Source organism: Jaculus jaculus, chromosome 9 (genome assembly GCF_020740685.1).
Source record: "Jaculus jaculus isolate mJacJac1 chromosome 9, mJacJac1.mat.Y.cur, whole genome shotgun sequence".
Taxonomy (NCBI): domain Eukaryota; kingdom Metazoa; phylum Chordata; class Mammalia; order Rodentia; family Dipodidae; genus Jaculus; species Jaculus jaculus.
The window spans coordinates 21,341,480-21,366,721 of record NC_059110.1 but is presented as its reverse complement, the minus strand read 5'-3'; the positions used below and the strand labels follow the sequence as shown (position 1 = coordinate 21,366,721).

General features: G+C 44.3%; 1 protein-coding gene across 6 annotated transcripts in view; it reads left to right on the top strand.

Annotated features, from left to right (window-relative positions):
- Utrn (utrophin) overlaps positions 1-25,242 on the top strand; it is a 555,367-nt gene that overhangs the window by 69,127 nt on the left and 460,998 nt on the right. For 3 of the 6 annotated variants that reach the window (XM_045158276.1, XM_045158273.1, XM_045158272.1), the window contains exon 1: positions 9,789-9,885. The exons of the other annotated variants lie outside the window; for them this stretch is intronic. In XM_045158276.1, coding sequence (XP_045014211.1) covers positions 9,792-9,885 — 94 coding nt within the window. In that variant the 5' untranslated portion in view covers positions 9,789-9,791. Of the gene's footprint in view, positions 1-9,788; positions 9,886-25,242 lie in introns of those variants that run through there. 6 annotated transcript variants of the gene reach the window in all.

Sequence of the window (25,242 nt, the reverse complement as noted above, 5' to 3'; positions counted from 1 at the left end):
AGGACCCATGTTAGCCAGATGCACAAGGGGCACACATGTCTGAAGTTCATTTGCAGTGGCTGGAAGCCTTGGCATGCCCATTCTCTCTCTCTCCCTGTCTAATAAATAAATAAAAATAGAATATTAAAAAATATTTGATAAAAGTTGCCTCCATAGTGAACATGTACAGACAGACTCCTCTTGTCATTATTTATAAATAAGATGATTAAGAACTGTTTAGATCATACTTACATTATAATTATCACAACTAATCTACGCATGTGCAGCTACATGTGATTACTGTGGCATTTTATTTGAGAGACTTGAGCTTTTATGAATGTTGATATCTGTAGAGGGGCCTAGAAACAATCTCCTGGAGCTACTGAAAAGAATTGTATCCTGAGCAGTCACTGCTCTGTTGAAAATATTAAAGGGAGGGGTGGAGGCGCAGCACAGTGAGAGAATACTAACCCAGCGTGTGCAAGGCCCTGAGCCCAACCCCCAGCACTGTGAGAGGAGAAAAAAAAGTTAGATTGTGACAATCTTAGGATAGAAGATGCCTTTTTTAGTGTTTGTATTTATAAAGATATTATTTATTTATTTGTGAAGAACATATATACATACATACATATATATATATATATATATATATATATATGTATATACACATACACATACACATACACACAGACAGACAGATAGATAGGTAGATAGATAGATAGATAGATAGATAGATAGATAGATAGATAGATAGGGATAGATAGAGATAGACACACAGAGAGAATAGGCACTCCAGGGCCTCTTTCCACTGTGGACAAACTCCAGATGCATGTATCACTTTGTGCACCTGGATTTACATGGGTACTGGGGAATTGAACACTGGCTATCAAGCAAGTGCTTTTAATCACTGTACCATGTATCCAACTCCCTGTTTTTTTTTTCGAGGTCGGGTCTCACTCTGGTCCAGGCTGACCTGGAATTCACTATGTAGTCTCAGGGTGGTCTCAAACTCACGGTGATCCTCCTACCTCTGCCTCCCAAGTGCTGGGATTAAAGGCGTGCACTACCACGCCCGGCACCCTTTTTGTTTTTTGAGACTGAATGTCATGTAGCTCAGATTGGCCTCAGACTTGCTGTGTAAATGAAGATGACCTTGAACTTCCAGTTCTCTTGCCTCTTCCACTTTCTGTGCTGGGATCAAAGGCATGTGCCACCAAGCTTGGTTTTAGGTAGTGCTGTGATGCCGTATGCATGCTAGGCCAGCGCTGTCCCCCCGAGTTCCATCCTCAGCCTCACTGTTTGTATTCTGGAGGGCTGTTAGGTGGCTAGTACCTGCTGTGGTGGTCTGTGTGAACTTGATGAGGGTGAGTAGACTGCATTGTCACATGGTGAAAACTTTAAGATCCTGGGAGCTAGGAAGTCACTGATGTTTTTGAGAAAGTCACACAGGAGGGAGGATTGGATTGAAGAGAGCTTGAACTTTCCAGGTGGCTTTGCCCAAGAGTCCCAGTGAATGAAATGTGGTAAGGGTGGTTGGGTGCTGTGGATTTCGTGGGTATAGATCCATGGTTCTTCATCTATAGATGTCATCTCCCAAAGAAGCTTGAAACCCAAAAGATATTTTTGAAATTTTATTTATTTATTTTTGTTTATTTTTATTTATTTATTTGAGAGTGACAGGCAGAGAGAGAAAGAGGCAGAGAAAGAGAGAGAGAGAGAGAGAGAGAGGGAGAGAGACAGTGGGCATGCCAGGACCTCCAGCTACTGCAAACGATCTCCAGATGCGTGCACCACCTTGTGTATCTGGCTTACGTGGGTCCTGGGGAATGGAGTCTTGAACTGGGGTCCTTAGGCTTCACAGGCAAGCGATTAACTGCTAAGCCATCTCTCCAGCCCCGAAATTTTATTTATTTATTTGCAAGGAGAGAGAAAGAGAGAGATTGCACATGCCAGGGCCACTAGCTGTTGCAAGTGAACTCTAAATGCACGTATCACATTGTGCACTTAGGGAATTAAACCCAGATCATTATGCTTTGCAGGCAAGTACCTTAACTGCTGAGCCATCTCTCCAGCCCTCTACTTTTTAAAAAGTATTTATTTATTTTCAAGGACACACACACACACACACACACACACAATGCCAAAAGGTATTTTTTGGTAAGTCAATTAACAGTCAGACCTGAGCTTGACCTGAATTCCTTTGGAGAGACAAACCTGACCTGTCCTTGTGGGATTCTTTAATAATCCTTTGTGATTCCACTCCCATCCCTAAAACACATTTGCTGCTTAACTATGAACTTGTCTAGTTGTGGGGGGTGTGCCTAGGACCTCTCTTCTTTTTGCTTTTTATGTAACACGTGTCTCCTCCTGTGCAACTTTTCTCAGAGGCATCCTGATTGAAATGAATGGACCTTGACATTTCCATTTTTATGTGGACTCTTGGATTGAACCGCAGACCAGGAATATGGGAGGAGTAGAGGAATTTGCATCCGATCTGTGCATTCCCTTCTACTATGTATTTTATTTAATTATTTATTTTTCAATATATTCTTTATGAGTGAGAAAGAGAGATAGAGAAGGAGACATACACACACACACACACACACACACGCACACGCACACACACACACACACACACACACACACACACACACACACAGAGAGAGAGAGAGAGAGAGAGTCTGAGAGAGAATTGGTGCACCAGGGTCTCAGGCCCCTGCAATCTAGCCTCAGATGCATGTGCAGTCTTGTTCGTGTGTGCCGCCTTGTACACATGTGCAGTCTTGTTCGTGTGTGCCGCCTTGTACACATGTGCAGTCTTGTTCGTGTCCGCCGTCTTGTACACATGTGCAGTCTTGTTCGTGTGCGCCGCCTTGTACACATGTGCAGTCTTGTTCGTGTGTGCCGCCTTGTACACATGTGCAGTCTTGTTCGTGTGCGCCGTCTTGTACACATGTGCAGTCTTGTTCGTGTGCGCCGCCTTGTACACATGTGCAGTCTTGTTCGTGTGCGCCGTCTTGTACACATGTGCAGTCTTGTTCGTGTGCGCCGCCTTGTACACATGTGCAGTCTTGTTCGTGTGCGCCGCCTTGTACACATGTGCAGTCTTGTTCGTGTGCGCCGTCTTGTACACATGTGCAGTCTTGTTCGTGTGCGCCGTCTTGTACACATGTGCAGTCTTGTTCGTGTGCGCCGTCTTGTACACATGTGCAGTCTTGTTCGTGTGCGCCGCCTTGTACACATGTGCAGTCTTGTTCGTGTGCGCCGCCTTGTACACATGTGCAGTCTTGTTCGTGTGCGCCGTCTTGTACACATGTGCAGTCTTGTTCGTGTGTGCCACCTTGTACACATGTCTGAGCTTGCGTGCTTGTGTCACCTTAGGCATCTGCCTTATGTGGGATCTGGTGAGTTGAACATGGGTCCTTAGCCTTTGCTGGCAAGTGTCTTAACTGCTAAGCCATCTCTCCAGCTGTCTGTTCTACCAGGGATCAGTGTTCCTTCTCTGGTTTTGATCATTAGGCTCCAGTTATGTAAGATGGTCACATTCAGGAAGGCTGGTTGAAGAAGGAAACATGAGAATTCTGTGTACTATTTTTATGACTTCTTTTATTAGTCTAAGATTATTTCAGAAAGTTTATAAACTGATGAGAAAGAAAAGGTCATATCAGTTATTTCAAAACAGAGTAGTTATAAAGAGCTGGGAAAGAAGTGGTCGCATTTGAGGATGATTATATGCTCGACTGTATCATTGGCACATTGATTTCAAATAGAGAATATCTGCTAGCAGAGGTTTGAATTTGTTGGAGAATTTTAATTCTAAAGCCACATGCAAATAAAGTAAAATTTCAAAGTCATATCTCCCCCTTCTCTTCCATTCCCTGCCTCCATCCCCCCATTTGAGACAAAGTGTGGCTCTTGCTCAATTATAATAAGGCATGAGAAATTGAGCCAGTGTTGTCCAGAGTTCATGGGAGGTGGGTGATGCTCTCCTGACAGCAGCTCTCCCTGGTGTTGGAGGTTGTGGCTTGGCATTAGCTCTTATCTGCTGCTTGGCACGGGCAGGTATAAGTTCATTAGTTTGTACTGACAGTTATCATATGATGTTCAAAGCTAAGTGGGCTTGCATGTAACAGTGAAGAAAATGTGGACTTTAAAAAACATTAAATTAAATTAATTTATTTATTTGAGAGAGATACAGAAATGGGCAGGTAGAGAGAGAGAGAGAGAATGGGCATAAGCCAGAGCCTCCAGCCACTGCAAACGAACTCCAGGTGTGTGTGCCCCCTTGTGCATTTGGCGCCCCCTTGTGCATTTGGCTTATGTGGGTCCTGGGGAATTGAACCTGGGTCCTTTGGCTTTTCAGGCAAAGGCCGTAACTGCTAAGCTATCTCTCCAGCCCTGACAATGTGGACTTTTAATGGCCCTTTCAGCTGAATGGGCTTGTGGGGGTGGGGTGATGTGTCACTGTGTGTGTTTCTTTTTATTTATTTATTTGAGAGCGACACAGAGAGAGAGAAGAATGGGCATGCCAGGGCCTCCAGCCACTGCAAACGAACTCCAGACACATGCGCCCCCTTGTACATCTGGCTTACGTGGGACCTGGGGAACCGAGCCTCAAACTGGGGTCCTTAGGCTTCACAGGCAAGCGCTTAACCGCTAAGCCATCTCTCTAGCCCATTTTTTCTTTTTTTTTTTTTTATTAATGTGTTTCTTTTTAAACTTTTTTAATTGACAGCTTTCATAAATATAAACAATATACCATGATCATAATCCCCTCCCACCACTCTCCCTTTCCCCATCCCAAATCCCCCTTCTACACTGCATTTCTTCTGTAGAGAGAGGATTAGTGCCTGGCTTCCTTCACGTTCTCTTCTCCAGCACTTCTTGCAGTTCCAGCTGATTTGCTCTGTGTTCCTCTCTACTCCATTTCTTTCTTTTTCTTGTGATGAGAGGAGACCCAGCCTGGCAGCCAGTGGCTGTTGAGCTATCATAGAGCGAGTGTGTGTAAAAAACTCCACTACCACTGTCGACACCAGATTGAATAAGAACTGTGCATACCCTGGACAGATACTTGTGACCGAAATGGCCTGCTGATTTTACGAGAATGAGGAATGAGGCTTGTGTAGCGTAGCAGAGAGATGTTCTGTGAGGAGCTGGTTCTGACAGTACCCAGGGGGTTCAAGAGGGCTTCCTGGGGCTGGAGAGATGGCTTAGCGGTTAAGCTCTTGCCTGTGAAGCCTGAGGACCCCGGTTCAAGGCTCGATTCCCCAGAACCCACGTTAGCCAGATGCATAAGGGGGCGCACGCATCTGGAATTTGTTTGCCATGGCTGGAAGCCCTGGCACGCCCATTCTCTCTCTCTGCCTCTTTCTCGGTCTGTCACTCTCAAATAAATAAATGAAAATAACAAAACATATTTTAAAAAAAGAGGGCTTCCTGTTGGGTAGTTATCCTTCAGGTAACTTTTGGTCAGTTGATTACAGCCTGGGATTTCTTCGCTGACCAGGGTTGGGTGGGTCTCTAGTGAAGGCGTTGCAGGGTGTCTGTGCTTGGCTTTTCCTGCAGAGAAACCAGTTTGGAAGTTTCCTTGGTTGCTGCCCGCCTTCTTTGCTCTGGAGCTGTGATGACATTTCCACTTAGTGTAATGCGAATGTTCTAGAAATTTCCCACAATGGAAAGTTCTATTTGACATGTGAAAGTTCAGTGGTCACTTTCATCGTCAGCTGTATGCCAAGAAATGACTAAAACAATGGTTTACATAGTGCAGCCTTGGGACATGGAAAAATTTTAAAAGATGGATAATACGTGTTGCAAGGCCTGAGGCCTCACAATGGAAAATAAGGAAAAGCAAAGGTTTTATTCTCCAAAGCCAGTGCCCTTGTGTTATTTTCTTTTTTATGCTTTATATAGATTTTGTCCTACTTATAATATTTTTGTGGGGGGGGGCATTAAAAATAAAATTTTAAGGCAGGATGCTGAGGACAAGTAATATCATTACACATTGATTTGTTCTGACCTGAAAAGGTCTGAAAAGTGATTTCATCTTTGAATTAAATATTTTTGAATAATTACTATCATTTCCCATGCACCATTCTTTTGAGAGGGAGAGGAATTTTTTGCTAATGTCTGGGTAGGTACTGAGTTGATGGCCTTCAAGATATGTGAGATTCTCAATGAGATCACACCTTGTTTAAGGTTTGTTCCTAAGAATAATTAGTATACCCATTTACTTACAAAAGGCTTCTATAATTGGCCTTACTTTTGCTTAAGGAGACACGTATAGGAAGGCATGTGAAAAGGATGCATGTGTTAATGCTTGAAGTGTCATATTTACACTTAGAATTTCATTTTTGTTTTTAAAATTTTTTTTTCATTTTAATTCATTTATTTGAGAGTAACAGAGAGAGAAAGAGACAGACAGACAGACAGACAGAGAGGGAGGGAGAGAGAGAGAGAGAGAGAGAGAGAGAAAGAGAGGGAGACAATGGGCACGCCAGGGCTTCCAGCCACTGCAAAGGAACTCCAGACGTGTGCACCCCTTTGTGCACCTGGCTAATGTGGGTCCTGAAGAATCAAGCCTCGCAGGGTCCTTAAGCTTCACAGGCAAGCGCTTAACCGCTAAGCCATCTCTCCAGCCCAAGAATTTCATTTCCTTGCAGGGTTGCAAAGCCAGCGCTGTGGTGGGTTTGGGGGGCAGATGCTCTAAGGACCTCTACATAAACCTGAAGGCCAGCAAAATGTAGCAGGCAGGGACCTGTGCAGCTATGCCAGTAAAAGTTCTGGAATTCACCTGTACCTCCAGGGCATAAGCCCCCGCTAAAGGTGGACACCTCAGGGTCAGGCTTCAATGTTGGAGGCTGGTTCCACCCTGGTTAAATGGGGGCCTTGCTTTGGTGCTGTTTTTTAATTCCCTACAATATATACATATATTTAATTAATATGTAATTATCTTATTATAATAAATATAAATTTACATAATATAAATTATTTATATATGCTATAATGCAAATTGCATTATTAATATACAAATAATATATAATATAATTGCTATTATCATTTATTTATTTGTTTGAGAGAGAGGCAGGGAGGGAGAGAGAGGAGGAAGCAGAGAGGGAATGGGTGCCCCAGGGTCTCCAGCCACAGCAAATGAACTCCAGACTCATGTACCACCCTGTGCACCTGGCTTACGTGGGTACGGGGGAATCGGAGCCTGGGTCCTTAGGCTGTGCAGGCAAACGCCTAAACTACTAAGACACTTCTTCAGCCTGGGCGCTTGATTTCAACTTAGAATATTTGGTTCTGCTGATAGGAATGGCGACATTTTGGGTTCCTGAAGACAGTGGTTGTTAATGTCTATCAAGGAACTGCAAATGAAACAATGAGACATATCTTCATACCTCCTGGAATATTTATAATTTCCAAAGAGTTAATACCAAGGCCTGGGGAGAATCCAGAATAATTGGAAGGCTGATGAGAATGTCAAATGCTGTGGCCATTTTGGAAAACTGTAGTTCTTTAGTCCGTTCAGTATAAAGTTTGTGTAGGGTCTAGTAATTCTAATGCTGGAAACTTCTATTCCTTCAAGAGAGATGAGAATGTGTCCATACAAAAATTTTACATGCAGGTGTTCACAGCAGAAACATTCATATTAGCTCAAAGGTGTGGAATTGATCCACATGTCTATGAGCTGATGAATAAGTAAAATGCGTTTTTTTGATTCATTATTTATTTATTTATTTGAGAGCGACAGACACAGGGAGAAAGACAGATAGAGGTAGAGAGAGAATGGGCGCGCCAGGGCTTCCAGCCTCAGCAAACGAACTCCAGACGCGTGCACCCCCTTGTGCATCTGGCTAACATGAAACCTGGGGAACCGAGCCTTGAACTGGGGTCCTTAGGCTTCAGAGGCAAGCGCTTAACCGCTAAGCCATCTCTCCAGCCCAAAATGCATTTTTTTAAAAAAAAATATTTTTATTTATTTGAGAGAGAGAGAGAGAGAGAGAGATGGAGGGAGAATGGGCACGTCAGGGCCTCCAGCCACTGTAAATGACCAGACGCGTGCGCCCCTTGTGCATCTGGCTAACGGGGGTCCTGGGGAATCGAACTTGGATCCTTTGGCTTTGCAGGCAGACACTTTAACCACTAATCCATCCCTCCAGCCCTGAAATGCGTTTTTTCCCCTCAATACAGTGGAATGTCATTCAGTCATAAGACATGATGTACTGGTGCATGCTACAATGTGGACTCTTGGAAACATGCTAGATGAAAGAAAGACACAAACGAGCATGCATTGATTTCATTTATAAGACATTATAAAAAAGAGCAGATAACGTTCTGGAGACCAGGCACGGAATACAGTGGCTGCCTTGGGGAGGGGGGAACAAGGAGAGCGACTGCTGTGTTGACATGATGAGAGGTTGTGAAGTTGATGGCAGGGGCTGCTGTGTAGTTCTGCAAACATGGCTATTGATTCGCACACTGCAGATGGATTATTTCATACTGTGAGAATTACATATCAATCAAATTGTTCGCCATCGTGGATAACAGTTGTGACTTTTGCTGTCTCCTTAACTTGTCTAGGACACGGGTGAGGTCATTGTCCAGTGTTAAAGAGTTGGAGAAGGAGGTTTAGAGAAAGTATATATATATATTTTCCAGAGTGACACAGCTTAGACTCAATAGTATTCTCTTTTTGTTCCTCATCTGGGAGCAAGAAGAGAATTGCTCTTTTGATTTAAACTCGTATGTATCCTGGTAGGGATACATGTCCTACGAAAATCATTGCAGTAAGTTCAGATCTTCCATTTCAAAGCAAGAAAGAAAAAGAATTAAAATTAAGAAAGTTGGGCTGGAGAGATGGCTTAGCGGTTAAGCCTTTGCCTGTGAAGCCTAAGGACCCCGGTTCGAGGCTAGGTTCCCCAGGACCCACGTTAGCCAGATGCACAAGGGGGCGCACGCGTCTGGAGTTCGTTTGCAGAGGCTGGAAGCCCTGTCGCGCCCATTCTCTCTCTTCCTCTATCTGTCTTTCTCTCTGTGTCTGTCGCTCTCAAATAACTAAATTGAAAAAAATTTAAAAAAAAGAAAGTTGATAAGATAGTATGAACGTTTATTTTCCTTGCTTTTTGTATGATTGTGGGTAGCGTGTGCATACATGACAACAAGAGATTAAGGCAAACACCCAAAATAGAACAGTCTGGAAAATATGAGTCAAAAATGGTTACCACTTATAATAATTCTGGGTTGTTATTTATTTTTCTATCAGAGCAGTTTATACGGGATTAAGCAGAAATCCTTTTGGAGTTTTACTTCCTCAAGGTATATGCGGATACTAAAGTGAAGTAATGAGCCCAGTTTATTCTTTGAAGTGTAGCTAATGAGTAACCAATCCCTTCAGTCTCATTGCACACTCAGGGCGATTCACTTGTGTGCACACTTCGTGGTGTGTGCGCACGCGTGCTTGGTGGCCCTTGCTTTCTGATGGTGTCAAGAAAAAAAGTTAGCATCTCTCTAGCAGCCCAGGGACACTCAGAGCTGTGATCATTAAAAAAAAAACAAAAAACAAAAAACCCAAACAAAACTACCTTTAGACTTTTCACTGACTGCAAAGTGTAACTTCCTGTCTGGTTTGCAAGGGAGGCTGGGTTAGGTTTAGTCAGATCCTCTCGTGGGAAAAATAAAAGCCATTAAAAAAAAAAAAAAAAGAAAGAAAAGAACGCACACAGCACAGGACATCCCAGTGTGCAGTTCGCAGTGGGCTTTTGTTGTTCACTTCCTCCACATCGCGTTCTCCATCCTCTCAGCCCACGTAGGTGATGAGCGGCCTGGCAGCCACCACATTTCGTTGGAAAAAGTGCAGATTGGACCTGCCCGGGCGAGCGGCTCTCCAGGCTGGCAAACGCTCCCCAGGTAAGCGTGTTGAGTCGTGGCACACTGGGCCAGGGAGGCTTTGCAAAGACACGAGGGGAGCCAGGGTGTTTGGGACTCATGAAGCTGTCAGGTGACAGGCAGAGGTGGCAGCCCCTCCTCACCCCAGGTCTGGTGTGGACGCTGGCGTAGAACACACATCTTGGGCTCCACGGTGCTTCTGGAAGGAGGTAACCTGCCGGAGTTACTGCTTCTTTGCAGCCATGGACTCGGGAACTTTAAAATTGTGGCAGATGGGGCTGGAGAGATAGCATAGCAGCTAAGGCACTTGCCTGCAAAGCCAGAGAACCCAGGTTCAATTCTCTACGGCCCACGTAAGCCAGATGCACAAGGGGGCACGTGCGTCTGGAGTTTGCAGCAGCTGGAGGCCCTGGTGCACCCATTCTGTCTCTCTCTCTCTCTCTCTCTTTCTTTGCCCCTCTCTCTCTCAAGTAATTAAAAATATTATTAAAAATTGCGACAGATGGGTTTCACTGTTTGCATAGTAGCCCGTGTCCACTGCTTTTCTGACAGAGAGAGAGAGAGAGAGAGAGGGAGAGACAGACAGACAGACAGAGAGAAAGAATGTATGTTTCCTCTGTGGTGTTATTTATTATTGCTATGTAGTCCAGGCTGGCCTTGAAACCTAGACCCGCCCACCTCACCTTATATGTGTTGGAATTCACTGTTGGGTACCATCCTACCTGGCTCTGTGGTGTTCAGTAGACCCGTATTCAGTTTACTCTGTTGGCACCAAAGGCATTTTACACATTCTCTTTGTCTCTCTCTCTCTCTCTCTGTTTCTCATACATCGTTCAGATCTGAGAATGGGCAGAAGTGGACATTTGTACTTTGCGGGCGGGGAGGGGAGCATTGTGGGCTCTTTGTTTCGGCGTCGGTCTCTCTGGGGACATAGATGCAGACCTTCATAGAGAGTGTCGTATATGCCTGCCTTTCTCTCGCTGGCATTTACTTCCAGGGTGACTTAGTTTTTCTGATGCATGTCTTGTTGAATGGACATATGTATGTACTGGTGATATGGTCTTTCTGAGAAAAAAAAAAAAAAGCAAAAGCAAAAACAAAAACAAAAGAAATCTGAGATGTGTTTTGATAGGCCATATATTCCATGAATGAATACTTTCGGTATGCAAAAGCTTTTAGGCTCCTGAGAGGGCTTATTTATTTATTTTGTTTTTCGAGGTAGGGTCTCACTCTAGCCCAGGCTGACCTGGAATTCACTCTGTAGTCTCAGGGTGGCCTTGAACTCATGGTGATCCTCCTACCTCTGCCTCCCGAGTGCTGGGCTTAAAGGCATGCGCCACCATGCCTGGTTTATATTTTCTAATATATTTCTTAATGATTTGGTTTCGTGGCCAAGGATTCTCTCTTCATTGTCTCCCTCTTTGCTTGCTTATGAAGGAACTTTGTGGTCCCAACACAAAATCAAAACTCCATTCAGGGTCCGGATTTAAAAATCCCATGAATAGAGTAGATAAGATACCGGCAACACTGAGGCCTGGCTCAGATTTCTTTGGGCTCCCACCAGCTCTCCTTGTTCTCTGGCATGAACAGTCATGGTGGTCTGCTGGCCTGTGCCTAGCTTTCTTGCTTACAGAGGCTTTGGAGTAGCCAAACTGGTAGAATTCAGCAGATAATTAGAAGAAAAATACAGACAAACCTTTAGGTACTAGACAAATTAACTACACTACCACTTTAAATGTATTTAAATGCTGGTTGAGTTCTGGTCTATTTCGATAACATTCTTTCCTTCCCTTTGGCCAGGCAAAAGGCTTTTTGAAAATAGAAATCACTTTTTTTAAAAAAATAAAAAAATTCAGATGTTATTTTTAATACAAATAGAAAACCAATGTGCACATGATTTCAAATTCCACAAGGGCTTAACATCTCTTCTCTTAGGTTGTTATTTAACTTTTTCTTGTCTCTGTGGTATATTTTTTTGTTGTTGTTTTTCAAGGCAGGGTTTCACTCTGGTCCAGGCTGACCTGGAATTCACTATGTAGTCTCAGGGTGGCCTCAAACTCACTGTGATCCTCCTACCTCTGCCTCCCAAGTGCTAGGATTAAAGAAAGGCGTGCGCCACCATGCCCGGCTTAGTTTAAAAACTTTTTTTTTTAAAGTTTTTAAATTTTTATTAACATTTTCCATGATTATAAAAAAAATATCCCATGGTAATTCCCTCCCTCCCCCCGACACTTCTCTGTTTTTTAAATTTTTTTTATTGATCTTGTTTGAAGCAAAGATGCTAAAAATTAATGTTAACATTTTCATTGATGTCAACAATATTCTGAGGAAGAGAGACCAAAGTTATAAAAATGAAAGATTGAAAATATGAACTACAAAAAAAAAAAAGTATTTGGGGGCGAGCTAGGACATCTAAGCATCTATGGATGGCCAGATGATTTATGTCTGGAAGTTTCCCCTGCTCAGGAAACTGCTTGGGAGGCCCTGCTTATCTTGCCACCCTTCCTGCTCTGTTGTTGGCTGCGGAACTCCATGTCTATGTCGACATTTCCTTCTTAGATGGATAGATTAGAAGATTCACAACCTTGGCTGCCCATTGAAAGCACCAGTGTGTTGGGATCCCCCAGCTAGGGGTCTTTGATGCACTGGGACTGATGCCTCCTTGACTTCAGAGCTTTTCACAGCTGTCCAAAGGTGTGTGTGTGTGTGTGTGGGGTCAATGTGGAGGTATGGTGGAGGGGCACAAGGGATGCCCCCATTGAACTGACAGTTCCAAGTTAGAGGTAAAGAAGGAGGTGTTGTCTCAACCGTACTTCAGGCCCCCACCTTGTGTGTGATAGGAAGGCAAGGCCCGCAACTTCTTTTTAAAAATATATTTTATTTGATATATATAGAGAGAGAGGGAGAGAAAGAGAGAGAGAGAGGGAGAGAGAGAGGGTGGGGGAGGGAGAATATGAGCATGCCAGGGCCTCTAGCCACTGCAAACGAACTCCAGTTACATGTATCCCCTTGTGCATCTGGCTTTGTGTGGGTACTGGGGAATCGAACCTGGGTCCTTTGGATTTGCCAGTAAGCACCTTAATCACTGAGGCACCTTTCTAGCTCTTTCCTCCTCCTCCTTCTCCTCCTGCTCCTTTTCCTCTTCTTCCTCCTCCTCCTTCTTCTTTAAAATGTTGTATTTATTTATTTGAGATAGATAGATAGATAGATAGATAGATAGATAGATAGATAGATAGAAAGAAAGGGCAGATCGAGAGGGGGGAGAGAGGAAGAGAGAAAAGGCCCTTAGCGTCTAAGGAATAGATGAACGAGCTCCCGCAAGGGGGCCGCGTTTGGGCTGAGCTTCCTGTGTGTGCTGGTGTGGTCGGCTGCCGTGCTGGGCCAAGCGTAGGTTGTCACTGAGGAAGAAGGGCTAGGATAAGTTCATGGGAACAGGTGGCTTCTTGTCACTGTGTCCTCGTGAAGCAAGGGAGACTGGGAACTTTGGGGGTAAGATTTTCACCTTGGAAGATGGCTCAGTGGATAAAGTTCTTGCCACACAAGTGTGGACAGTCGAGTCCACGTCTCAAGAACCCACGTAAAAGCTGGGTGTTGTGGTCCCAATGCCTGTGATGCTGGCACATCTGAGGCTGGTGGAGATAGGAGCTTGCCAGACAGTGAGAGAACTCGCCTCACACAAGGTGCAAGGGGAAGACTGACGTTTGAAGTTGTCCTCTGATCCCCACACGTGTGCTGGGGCACACGCACTATTGGCATGCATACACTCATACGCTTGCACATGAATACACAGACACCATAATGTGCACGCACACACGCATGCACATCTACAAAAATAAAACAGAATTTATTAGGAGCTGGGCTTGTGCGTGCGTGTGTGTATGTCGATAGAAAAGAGAGACGAGAGAAGTGTGTGTGTGTGAAAGAGAGAGCGAGAGAAGATGGAACCATCCAGAAGACTCTCTTGAACTTTGGCTCTAAGTCTTTTTGTGTTGACACCTGGATGTCTAAGGCTGCTTTGGGCTACTGAGGTCTAGTTTGCTTTTGCATTCGTTCCTTCTTCAGTTAACATCTGGGCACCTGGTGGGTGCAGGCTCTATGCTGGCCGACACTGAGTGTGTGAAAATGAAAGTGGCAGTTCTGTCCCCCTGCGGGGCAAGGGGCGGCCTGGTGATATGTCCCAGGTTTGGGGCTGGGTGACAGGGTGGACAACGGCCATGTTGTCTTGCCGCTTACTGCGCCCCTTGACGCGCCAGGCGCTTTTATCTGATTAGAGCAGCCCAGGGCATCAGAGCGCTATGCTACAAGGCAGCTTGGAAACGCCGAGAACATTCTGCTGACCTTGCCATCTGCAGAGAAAATGCAGGAGTGGTGCTTGAAGACCCGGAAGAATATTATTTACAGAGAGCAGGAGATGGGAGTTATTAACCTGGGAGAAAGGAAAAATACAAGGGCCGATTTGTTTGAAACAAAAGCGTTTGGGCAGGAGAGGATGTGATAAACATGATAATGCACCACTCCTCTAGGGGCGACTTGGCACTCAGGTCCTGGCCCCCCAGGTGCCCTGCAGGCCGTACGACTGTCTGCATGTCTGAGACCGGGCTGCTGAGTCGCAGATTCCCCCGGGGGTGGTGGTTAGGGTTTATGGAAGAGCACCCCTAAGCAGTTCACAAACTGCACTGGGCAAATCGAAGAACTAGGTTCTATAAAAGTGTAGGACTCGAGTCAGTTGACAATAGACTTTCCTGTGTTTTGAGTCTAGGAACAGGAAATCAAGCATATTCATTATGGTTCTTAAAAACACTGAAGCTGGAGCCACACGCCCGTCACCTAGCTGGTGTCCTTTTCCTTGGCACGATTGAGAGGTGTGCTCATGAGACTGGGCTTGGATCCGTTTCATGTTTTCACTTCGGTTCTCTGGCCTCTACTTCGAGGGCAACAGATGCTTCCTGCTCTAACCGTTACCAAATCCAGGATTTGGTTAGAAAGCAATGTTAGGGACCTGGTGAGAGCCCAGTGGCTCCCTAGCTCTTGCCTCGACATTCTGACCTTAATTTCAACAGTTCAGTGAACTAGCAACTGTAGGTAGTCCCCCCCCCCCCCCCACTGCCCTAGGACTTGCATTGTTTGGTAGAGGAAGATGAGTCATAGCCCAGTTCTAGCATTGTGTGGAGTGAAATTGTAGTCCAGGGCTCAGGGAACAAAAATCAAGCTTTCTGTATCAACCAGCGTAACTGAAACATGGATTCTCAGTGTGCAGGGATCAATGTGACCACCGCTGTGGAATTACTCTCAAGTTGAAGGAACGTTTTATTTTACTTTTATTTAATTACTTATTCATTTGACAGAGTAAGAGGGAGAAAGAATGAGGGGGTGGGTGGGTGGGGGAATGGGCATGCCGTATTCCAGGCGTATGCACCACCTTGTGCATCTGACTAAACGTGGGTCCTGGGGAATCGAACCTGGGTCCTTTGGCTTTGTAGGCAAATGCCTTAACCGCTAAGCAATCCCTCCAGCCTGGAATATTTTATTATAAAGTTTTTTTAACCCCAAATTTAGTTTTTATTAATCCATTTAAAACACTTAAAAAATTCCTTAAGGAGGGCTGGAGAGATGGCTTAGCGGTGAAGCGCTTGCCTGTGAAGCCTAAGGACTCTGGTTCAAGGCTTGATACCCCAGGATACACGTTAGCCAGATGCACAAGGTGCTGCATGCATCTGGAGTTCGTTTGCAGTGGCCGGAGGCCCTGGTGCACCCATTCTCTCTCTCTCTCTGCCCTTCTCTCCATGTCTGTTGCTCTAAAAAATAAATTAAAAATGGACCCCCAAAAAAATTCCTTAAGGAATGAGACATTTACCACCAATGCAGAATGAAAATTGTACAGAATAAAAAAATAGTCCTTCCTTTTTCCTTCTCCCATAACCATTATTAATAATATTCCTTTAATCCCAGCACTCGGAAGGCAGAGGTAGGAGGGTTGCTGTGAGTTCGAGGCCACCCTGAGACTCCATAGTGAATTCCAGGCCAGCCTGGGCTACAGTGAAACCCTACGTCGAAAAACCAGAAAGAAAAAATATATATTCCTTGTTATACTTTTTTTTTTTGCTATGAATCTACAAATATGAGGCTTTATGTCTAAGATCTCACAAGTACAATTTTTTCTGTTATTTTCTGTTCTGTTTCTTATTTTCGTCATTTCTTTCATTTTTGAGGCAGGGTCTCACTCTAGTCCAGGCTGACTGGAACTCACGCTGTAGCCCCATGCTGGCCTGGAAGTCATGGCCACCCTCCTAACTTGGCCTCCTGAGTGCTGAGATTAAAGGTGGGCACTACCACGCCTGCCTCCAGTTTTTCTTTCTTTGGTTTTTTGAGGTAGGGTCTCACTCTAGCTCAGGCTGGCCTGGAATTCACTCTGTAGTCTCAGGCTGGCCTCGAACTCACAACAATCCTTCTACCTCTGACTCCCAAGTGCTGGGTGGGATTAAAGGTGTGCGCCACCAAGAGCCAAGTTTTCTTTCTTGTGTCCTTCCTCCCTTCCTTCCTTCCTCCCTCTTCCGTCCCTCCCTTCCTGCTTCCTTCCTTCTTTCCTTCTTTCTTTTAAAAGAGTTATTTATTTGAGAGAGAAGAGACAGAGGAAGAGAAAATGGGTGTGTCAGGGCTTCCAGCCACCGCAAACAAACTCCACATGGATGCACCACCTTGTGCATCTGGCTAACATAGGTACTGGGGAATTGAACCTGGGTTCTTAGGCTTCTCAGGTAGGTGTCTTAACCACCAAGCCATCACTCCAGCCCTCAGATGTTCTTTTTTGTAACAAAATTCAAGCCATTTTCTGTTAACCACAAACAAAATTCTTAAAAATGACAAACATCAGAGGGTACATGTATATTCCCTGTGCTAATATGGAAGCGAATGTGCCTTTCCTGTGAAACTGCCCTCCACACTGTGGACACTAGTACTTGAATTTGTGAATTTGTAGTGTGTGTATGTAAGATCTACACCTCTGCATGTTTATTGGTCTTTGGACAAATTTTTCAATGAATTTCCTGTTCATAGGTATTGACCATTTTTTAAATATTGCTCAGAGCTTTGATTTCTTAGACTCTTAATGATTCTAAATGAAATTTCTATAGGAACTGGCAAATTTTGACTGTTGTCTTTGAATTTCTTTTGAATTTCAAGATGGTTAGCTTCTAACTTAAATACAGACAGACCTCTGCTTCCAGATCTATTTCCAGACATCTGGGTTAGAGGTTTCAGCCTCTGGATTCTGATCTTGGATTTTCTTTTTCTCTTTTGGCTACTGTGGAAGCTGTCAGCATCTGAAACTGTGTGGAGACTGGTAAACATTTAGATACCCACAGTATTTTATTATGTCTTTCATATGCAGATAATTAATTTCATATGGGTGGTCAACCCAGAAGCTTTTAGAGAAAAATTCATTTTTCCATGTGTGTTATGGAACATGCCAGTCATAGAAGGAGGCTGTGGAGTGAGAAATGGAGTTAGTTCCCCTCGATGTGGCCTCCCCAGTCAGAAGAAGCTAGCGGGGCTCATGTTGGCCTTTCAAGGTACATGCGTGTAAAATTCCTTGTCTGTAACTTGGTCAAATTGAAGGAAGGATGATAACAAATAGTGACCATTTATGACAGTCGATAGAACCTTTCAAGCTAATACAGGGAAAGAATCTATCTAGAAGGCTGGAGAGATAGATGGCTTAGCAGTTAAGGTGCTTGCTTGCAAAACCTATGGACCCGGGTTCGATTCTCCAGCAACCACATAAAGCCAGATGCACAAAGTGGCCCCTGCATCTGGAGTTTGTTTGCAGTGGCTAGAGGCCTTGGTAGGCCCATCCTACCCCTCTCTCTGTCTTTCTCTGCTTGCAATACATACATACATACATACATACATACATACATACATATCATACATCTATATATCTATATACACACATATGAAGAATATATTTAGAGATTAAGCAGAGGCCTTGTATCTACCAATACTTGCTGCTCATCAATTTCATCTTACTCTTTGATCTAGAAAACATAGTCTGTAATTTTTGGCTCTGCTTATTTAGCTGCAGATGCTCTGCGTGGCAGAAAATAGCCACACAGGAGAGCCAGCGGCTGGCAGTGGCTTGGGGGGTATGTTTGTGGCAGGGTACCTGGTGGGTTTTGCTGGTTGCACAGCTCACTTTCCTTGGCTCAGAAAGGTTTTTGACTGTTTGCAAGCGAGCAGAGTTCCTGGGCACTTGCAGTTCCCTGATACATGACCCATTTGCCTTCTGGTGCCTTATATAAACAGCTTTATTTAGTCTGCAGTGAGGGTTATTTCTCCAAATAGAGAACTGTCGTAGAAGTCTGGAAGCATGATAGATGCCAGTGCTGCAGATACTGTAAGAGGCTGCCCTCAAGATGCAGGGAGCAGAGGCAGCCAGCGAAGAGTCTCTGAGGCCACTCGCATGCCCTCAGTGGGAATGCTCTGCCAGAGAGCCATCTTTGTGTGTGACCCTTTGAGAAGCAGATCCTCTTACCACACTGGCACTGACCCTTTTCTCCTGGTACAACCAGTCCGTCCTGGGGACGTGCTGCCAGGATTGGTGTTCCCACCCCTGACCTGGCCTGTTTTCTTATGGACCTCAGGACTTTTGGTCCATGACAATAACTCTGATTTAAATTATTTTCATAGTTTTACTTGTCTCTTAAATAAACATATTTATTTACTTGTCTATTAGAGAGAGAGAGAGAGAGAGAGAGAAAATGTGAATGAGAGTGCAAGGGCTTCTAGTAGCTGCAAAGCAACTGCAGACACATGCATCACCTTGCACATCTGGCTTATGTGGGTTTGGGGGAATCGAACCGAGGTCCTTTGGCTTTGAAGGCAAGTGCCTTAACCTCTAAGGCATCCCTGCAGCTCCCCTTCCCCCCATTTTTTGTATGTGAGAAGAGAGAGCGAGAGAGAGACAGAGACAGACAGAGAGTATAAACATGAGTGCTTAACGAACTCCAGATGCATGCACCGCTTTGCACCTTGTGCATCTGGCATTACATGGCTAGTAAGGAATTAGAGTCCCGGGCTTTGCAAGCGCATGCTTTTAACTGCTGCGCCATCTTCCCAGCCCCAATAATCCTCTTTTGTTTGGGGTTTGCTGAGCAAACTCTTCTGGCAGATTCACTTTCTTTTGAGATAACTCAAACTGACCCATGTACTCTGGCACTTGCCAGCACTGAGAACTGTTTAATTAGTCATTCATGTATATTTATTAGCCAGGCATAGTGAACCACATCCATAATCCCATTACTTGGCAGTCACAGGCAGTATGATTGCTTTGAGTTGGAGGCTCGCCTGGTCTACGTAGCTAGTTTCAAGCCAGTCAGGGCTGCATAGGCAGACCCTGTCTCAAAAAGAAAAAAGAAAAAAAGAAAAGATATATTACCTGACTATGAGTCACCAGCATAATGTAAGGAAAAGTATACTTTCTGCGCACATGTGAGAGAGCATTTGGAAATAAAGCAAAAAGAAAAAAAAAATCTTGAAATGGAAATAACTTACTGTATTTTATCCTTGCTTTTGTGAATTTCCTCAAGTAATGACCACATTTCAGTCTTTGCCCACAGGCACTAAAAATTAAGGTATATTTCATAGTACTAGGGTTTTAAACTGGGAGGTTTTTGACATTTTGCAAGCAGGCTGAGAGCACAGTGCTCCTTGTCCCCTGGACCCGGCTGACCTGTCCAACTCCTGGCTGTCGTTACTCCTTCTTAAGGAGACTCTTCTGTTCTCTGAAGAGTTTAAAAGCCCTCCGAGATTACGTTCTGTAGGTCCATTGAGTTTGTTGCGAGACCTTATGCTGAAAAATATATCTGCACAACAGAGCCCAAACAAAACCAGAAAATGTTGAAGGTAAATCTGCACTTGACTACTGGCATAAAGAAGTGACATTTCCTCCAATCATTTTTGAAGACTGTCAGGAGATAGTATTTTCCTGGTGTTTTATGACAAATACTTCTCAAGGCTGTTGGGTTTGTACTGGAAAGCAGATCAGCATTGATTCTCCATAGGCTTTGAAACTCTTCCTTCTGTTCACGTTTTTCTGAGTTTTCTGTTGACTTGAAAGGCGCCAGATATGGCTAAAAATTAAACATAAGAAAAAAATACAAATGATGTGGTGAACATTTATTGAGTGTTGCTGTTTCCTGGGTTTTAGGATAGTGGAAGCTCTTTTATCCCCCGCCCCTCCCCCGGAAGTATGGTCTCACTCTGGCCCAGGCTGACCTGGAATTCACTATGGAGTCTCAGGCTGGCCTCGAACACATGGCGATCCTCGTACCTTTGCCTCCCGAGTGCTGGGATTAAAGGTGTATGCCACCACACCTGGCTTGCTTTTAGTGTCTTACATGGTTTTCTGTCTTATTTTAATTTGTTTATTTGAGAGCGACAGACAGAGAAAGAGGGAGAGAGAGAGAGGGAGAGAGAGAAAGAGAATGGGCACGCCAGGGCCTCCAGTATTCACTGCCAATGAACTCCAGACGCATGCGCCCCCTCGTGCATCTGGCTAACGTGGGTCCTGGGGAATTGAGCCTCGAACCAGGGTCCTTAGGCTTCACAGGCAAGTGCTTAACCGCTAAGCCATTCTCTAGCCCTTAAATCTGGTTTTAAGCTTACTGATCATACTCACAGATAGCCCTGGGCCACAGAATACCTTTTGAAGATAGTTCATACACACAGCCAACGATGGACGTTTGGATTGAGTGTACCAAGCAGGCACGTGGGTGAGCCATCTTGGGCCCTCCTTATTTCACACTTGGGTGCCAGTCTCCAGGTGTAGATGGGTACATAGCAAGGCAGCGGGCGTGAGTGCTACCAGCATTAACACACTGACAATATCGAGACGTGCCTGTCTATGAGCTGATTGCAGAAGAGGTGAAAAAAAAAAAAAGTAAAGTTGCCATGCCAAACAACCTGGTCACCCGGACACTGCTTGCTGCTCAAGTGGGCTAAAATTGGAAAAATAATTACCATGTGAAAAAGCTCTTCTTCTGAAATGATTGCATGTGGAGGGAGGCAAATTGATTTTTTTCTGGGCCGGAATATCCAATCAGCTTCTAGAATCCTGTTTTCACCTTTTGTTCAACTGAAATGGACTGGAGCAAAAAAAAATGAGTGGAGGCTTGGAGTGGTCTGAGTTCAGCTCATCCGTGCGGCTGGCTTCCAGTTGCTTACATCGGCTCTTTGGAGCTGGTAATTTATGACTCTGAGAAGCACTGTAAACCTGCTTGATGTCCCCCCAACCCCTCTCCTTTTTTTTCTGTAGCCCTAGCTGGCCTTAGACCCACTTTGTAGCTGAGGATGACGTTGAACTTCTGATTCTCCTGCCTCCACCTTGGGACTCCCGAGATTACAAGCACACACCACCACACCAGGTTTTATATGGTTATGGGGTTTGTGTATGGTGGGCCAATACTCCACCACCTGAACCATATCCCAACCCATGTGCCTGGTATTGAGCAATGTGCGTTCTCTTAGGTCAGTAATAATTTGCTCCTGAGTGCTTAAGTCCGGGAATTCTTCTCTGACCTCCAACAAGGTTTCTCCCTTAGTTCCTGCTATCGTTTCTTCCTGGGACCAGGTTCAAAGATGTGTAGTTGTGTTCACCCAGCACAACCTTGTGACAGATGTCACCGATTGGCACTTTCAAAAGCCCGGGCTTGGAGACACATTTTCATTGTCTCTCTGGGTGGGCCTTGGGCTTGTCTGAGGACGCTGAGCTTACAGCAGTCCTGTTCTTACTTGGGGTAACTCTTCAGACCCACCCCAGCTTCTGGCACATCTTGGTTGCTCAGAATTTTTCTGGTCAGTGAATGAGACAGAAATGAATCAGAAATGTGTGGAAACAGAGGTGCCTGTAGAAGTGAGCCATGGGACCAAAAGCCATCTGAATGATTCTAGGCCATTTGTCTTTATTGCTTTGTCTTACAAATCAATAGTATGTGAAACTGAAAATTTAGTATGGATTTAGCACAGTTAGTTGTTATCTTCTTTCCAGAGAAAATATACTGTAACTGCTTTATTTGCACTTTTTATATTATTTATTTATTTATGTATGAGAGAAAGAGATAAAGAGGCAGAAAGAATGGGCATGCCAGGGCCTATAGTCACTGCAAATGAGTGAACTCCAGATGCATGTGCTAACATGTGCATCTGGCTTATGTGGGTACTAGGGAATCGAATCTGGGTCCTTAGGCTTCACAGGCAAGCACTTTAACCACTAAGCCATCTCACCAGCCCTTTACCTGCATTTCTACCTGTGTGAAATAAACTTGTATTTTAGAATGGTTTCATATTTGCAGAGAAACTGCAGAGGTGAAGCAGAGAGTGCTCATTTGTTCTGTACCTGACCCTCCCTGGTTAGTATCTCATCATTACATTTGTCCTAATAAAGGAACCAATATGATATATTAGTTAGGTACAATTATAATTATTAATAACATGAATTCAGAGACTTTCTTGAGGTATTGTTAAAAGTTTTTAGATGAAATAATATTTATAACATCATATATCAAATTTTGACTTAATTCTTTTTTTATTTTTTATTATTTTTTGTTTTTTTTCTTTTGGCTTTTCGAGGTAGGGTCTCACTCTGACCTGGAATTAACTCTGTCATCTCAGGGTGGCCTTGAACTCATGGCGATCCTCCTACCTCTGCCTCCTGAGTGCTGGGATTAAAGGCGTGCGCCACCACGCCCAGCTTTCATTCTTTTTTAATGTATGTTCAGACTCAAAACTTGCATCCACCAGGCATGGGGGCTCACATCTTTAATCCCAGAACTTGGGAAGCAGAGGTAGGAGGGTCGCTGTGAGTTTAAGGTCAACCTGGGACCACAGAGTGAGTTTCAGGTCAGCCTGTGCTATAGTGAGACCCTGCCTACCTCAAACCAAACAACAACAACAAAAACAAAAAGAAAGAGAAAGAAAAAAAACTGTATTTTTGTAGTTATAACCACATCCACAAAACAAGTAAGTGAATAGTGTGATAATTAGAATTAGATAATTAGATAATTAACTATGAAGCAGGTATCACCAATGTCACTGTCTTCTGGAACCTAAAAAAGGGGAAGATTACTAACAGATTGACATTTGTCGAACCTATTTGAAGTACTCTTATAGTAATGAAAATAAATTACTTACTACCACCTTCGGTTTCATTAGACTCATGATATTTGTTTCGATTATTCACAGTCTCTGTGGGCAGCAAGTATTATTTAAAGGCATGAAACAGCTTTCAAATAAGATTGAAGACCATATGATCAAAAGGGAGGCTGGCTGATAAATGTATGTTCCGTTAATGTCTAGAATACTCTAAACATGTCATATTTAGACATATTTAGACATTGTCATAGGTCTCCTAGTTAAGAACCCCTGAGAGCAAGCAGTCAGAATAGCCTGCCATGACTAAAAAATGTTTTATTTTGGGCTGGAGAGATGGCTTAGTGGTTAAGCGCTTGCCTGTGAAGCCTAAGGACCCTGGTTCAAGGCTTGATTCCCCAGAACCCATGTCAGCCAGATGCACAAGGGGGCACACATGTCTGGAGTTTGTTTGCAGTGGCTGGAGGCCCTGGCACACCCATTCTCTCTCTGTTTCTCTCTCTCTCTCTCTCTGTCTCTATCTACTTCATTCTCTCTCTGTCTGTCACTTTTAAATAAATAAATAAAAATAAACAAAATTTAAAAAATGTTTTTATTTTGTTGATTTATTTGAGAGCTATATAGAGAGAATGGGTGCTCCAGGGCCTCTATCCACAGCAAACGTACTCCAGATGCGTGTGCTACCTCGTGCATCTGGTTTATGTGGGTGCTAGGGAGTTGAACTTGGGTCCTCAGGCTTCATAGGCAAGCACCTTAACCGCTAAGCTGTCTCTCCAGCCCCACGTCTCTATTTTGTTGTTGTGGTTGATATCTTCTTTCATCCCAGTTATTTGTTTCTGAAAGGTATAGAACATGTAGCTTAGCAGGACATCAGTATTTTTTTTCCTATTTATTTATTTAATTTTTATTAACATTTTCCATGATTACAAAATATATCCCATGGTAATTCCCTCCCTCCCCAACCCCACACTTTCCCATTTGAAATTCCATTCTCCATCATCAGTATTTTTTTATATAGTCAAGCCACTATGCATTAAAAATGATGCTTGGGCTGGGCTTGGTATAGCACCCCTTTAATCCCAGCACTCAGGAAGCAGAAGCAGAAGTAGGAGTAGAAGGATCGCCATGCGTTTGAGGCCACCTGGAGACTATGTTGTAAATTCCAGGTCAGCAGGGACTGCTGTGAGACCCTACTTAAAAAAAAAAAAAAAAGAAAGAACGAAAACAAGGGCTGGAGGGATGGCTTAGAGGTTAAGGTGTTTGCAAAAAGGACCCGGGTTCAATTCCCCAGGACCCATGTAAGCCAGGTGCACACGGCGGCACACGCCTCTGGAGTTCATTTGCAGCAGCTGGAGGCCCTGGTGTGCCCATTCTCTCTCTCTTTTTCTCTCTCTCTGTCTGCCTCTTTCTCTCTCTTGCTCTCTCACATAAATAAATAATAAATAAAATTAAAAACAAAACAAAACAAAATCCCACCCAAAAATGAGGTTTGGGGCTGGGGAGATAGCTCATTGGGGAAAATGCTTGCCTCACAAGCATGAGGACCTGAGCTCATCCCCAGAACCCACATCTCAAAACTGGGCTTGGCGATGCAGACTTGTAATCCCAGTGCTAAGGTAGAGAGAGGAGCATCCTTGGCGCTTGTTGGCCTAGTAGTTCAGTGTACTGGGCTAGCTCCCCGCCAGCGAGAAACCCTGCCCCAAAGTGGATGCCATAGGAAGGAACATCACCGGAGAAGGTCCTCTGCCCTCTGCGTGCATGTGCATCTTTGTGCATGGGCACTTGCTCACTCATACACACAACACACACACACAGTGGGGTTCCAGGATTTTTTTTTTTTTCCGAGGTGGGCTTTCACTCTAGCCCAGGCTCACCTGGAATTCACTGTGTAGTCTCAGGGTGGCCTTGAACACACGGTGATCCTCTCTGCCTCCCAAGTACTAAGACTAAAGGCATGCACCACCACTCCCAGCTGGTTCCATCATGATTCTTTTAAACTTATTTATTTTTATTATTATATTGAGAGCGACAGACAGAGAAAGAGGCAAAGAGAGAAGGAAAGAGAACGGGCACACCAGGGCCTCCAGCCACTGCAGATGAACTCCAGACATGTGCACCCCCTGGTTTATCTGGCTAATGTGGGTCCTGGGGAATGGAACCTCGAACTGGGGTCCTTAGGCAAGCACTTAACCACTACGCCATCTCTCCAGCCCCCATGATTTTTTTTTAAAAATT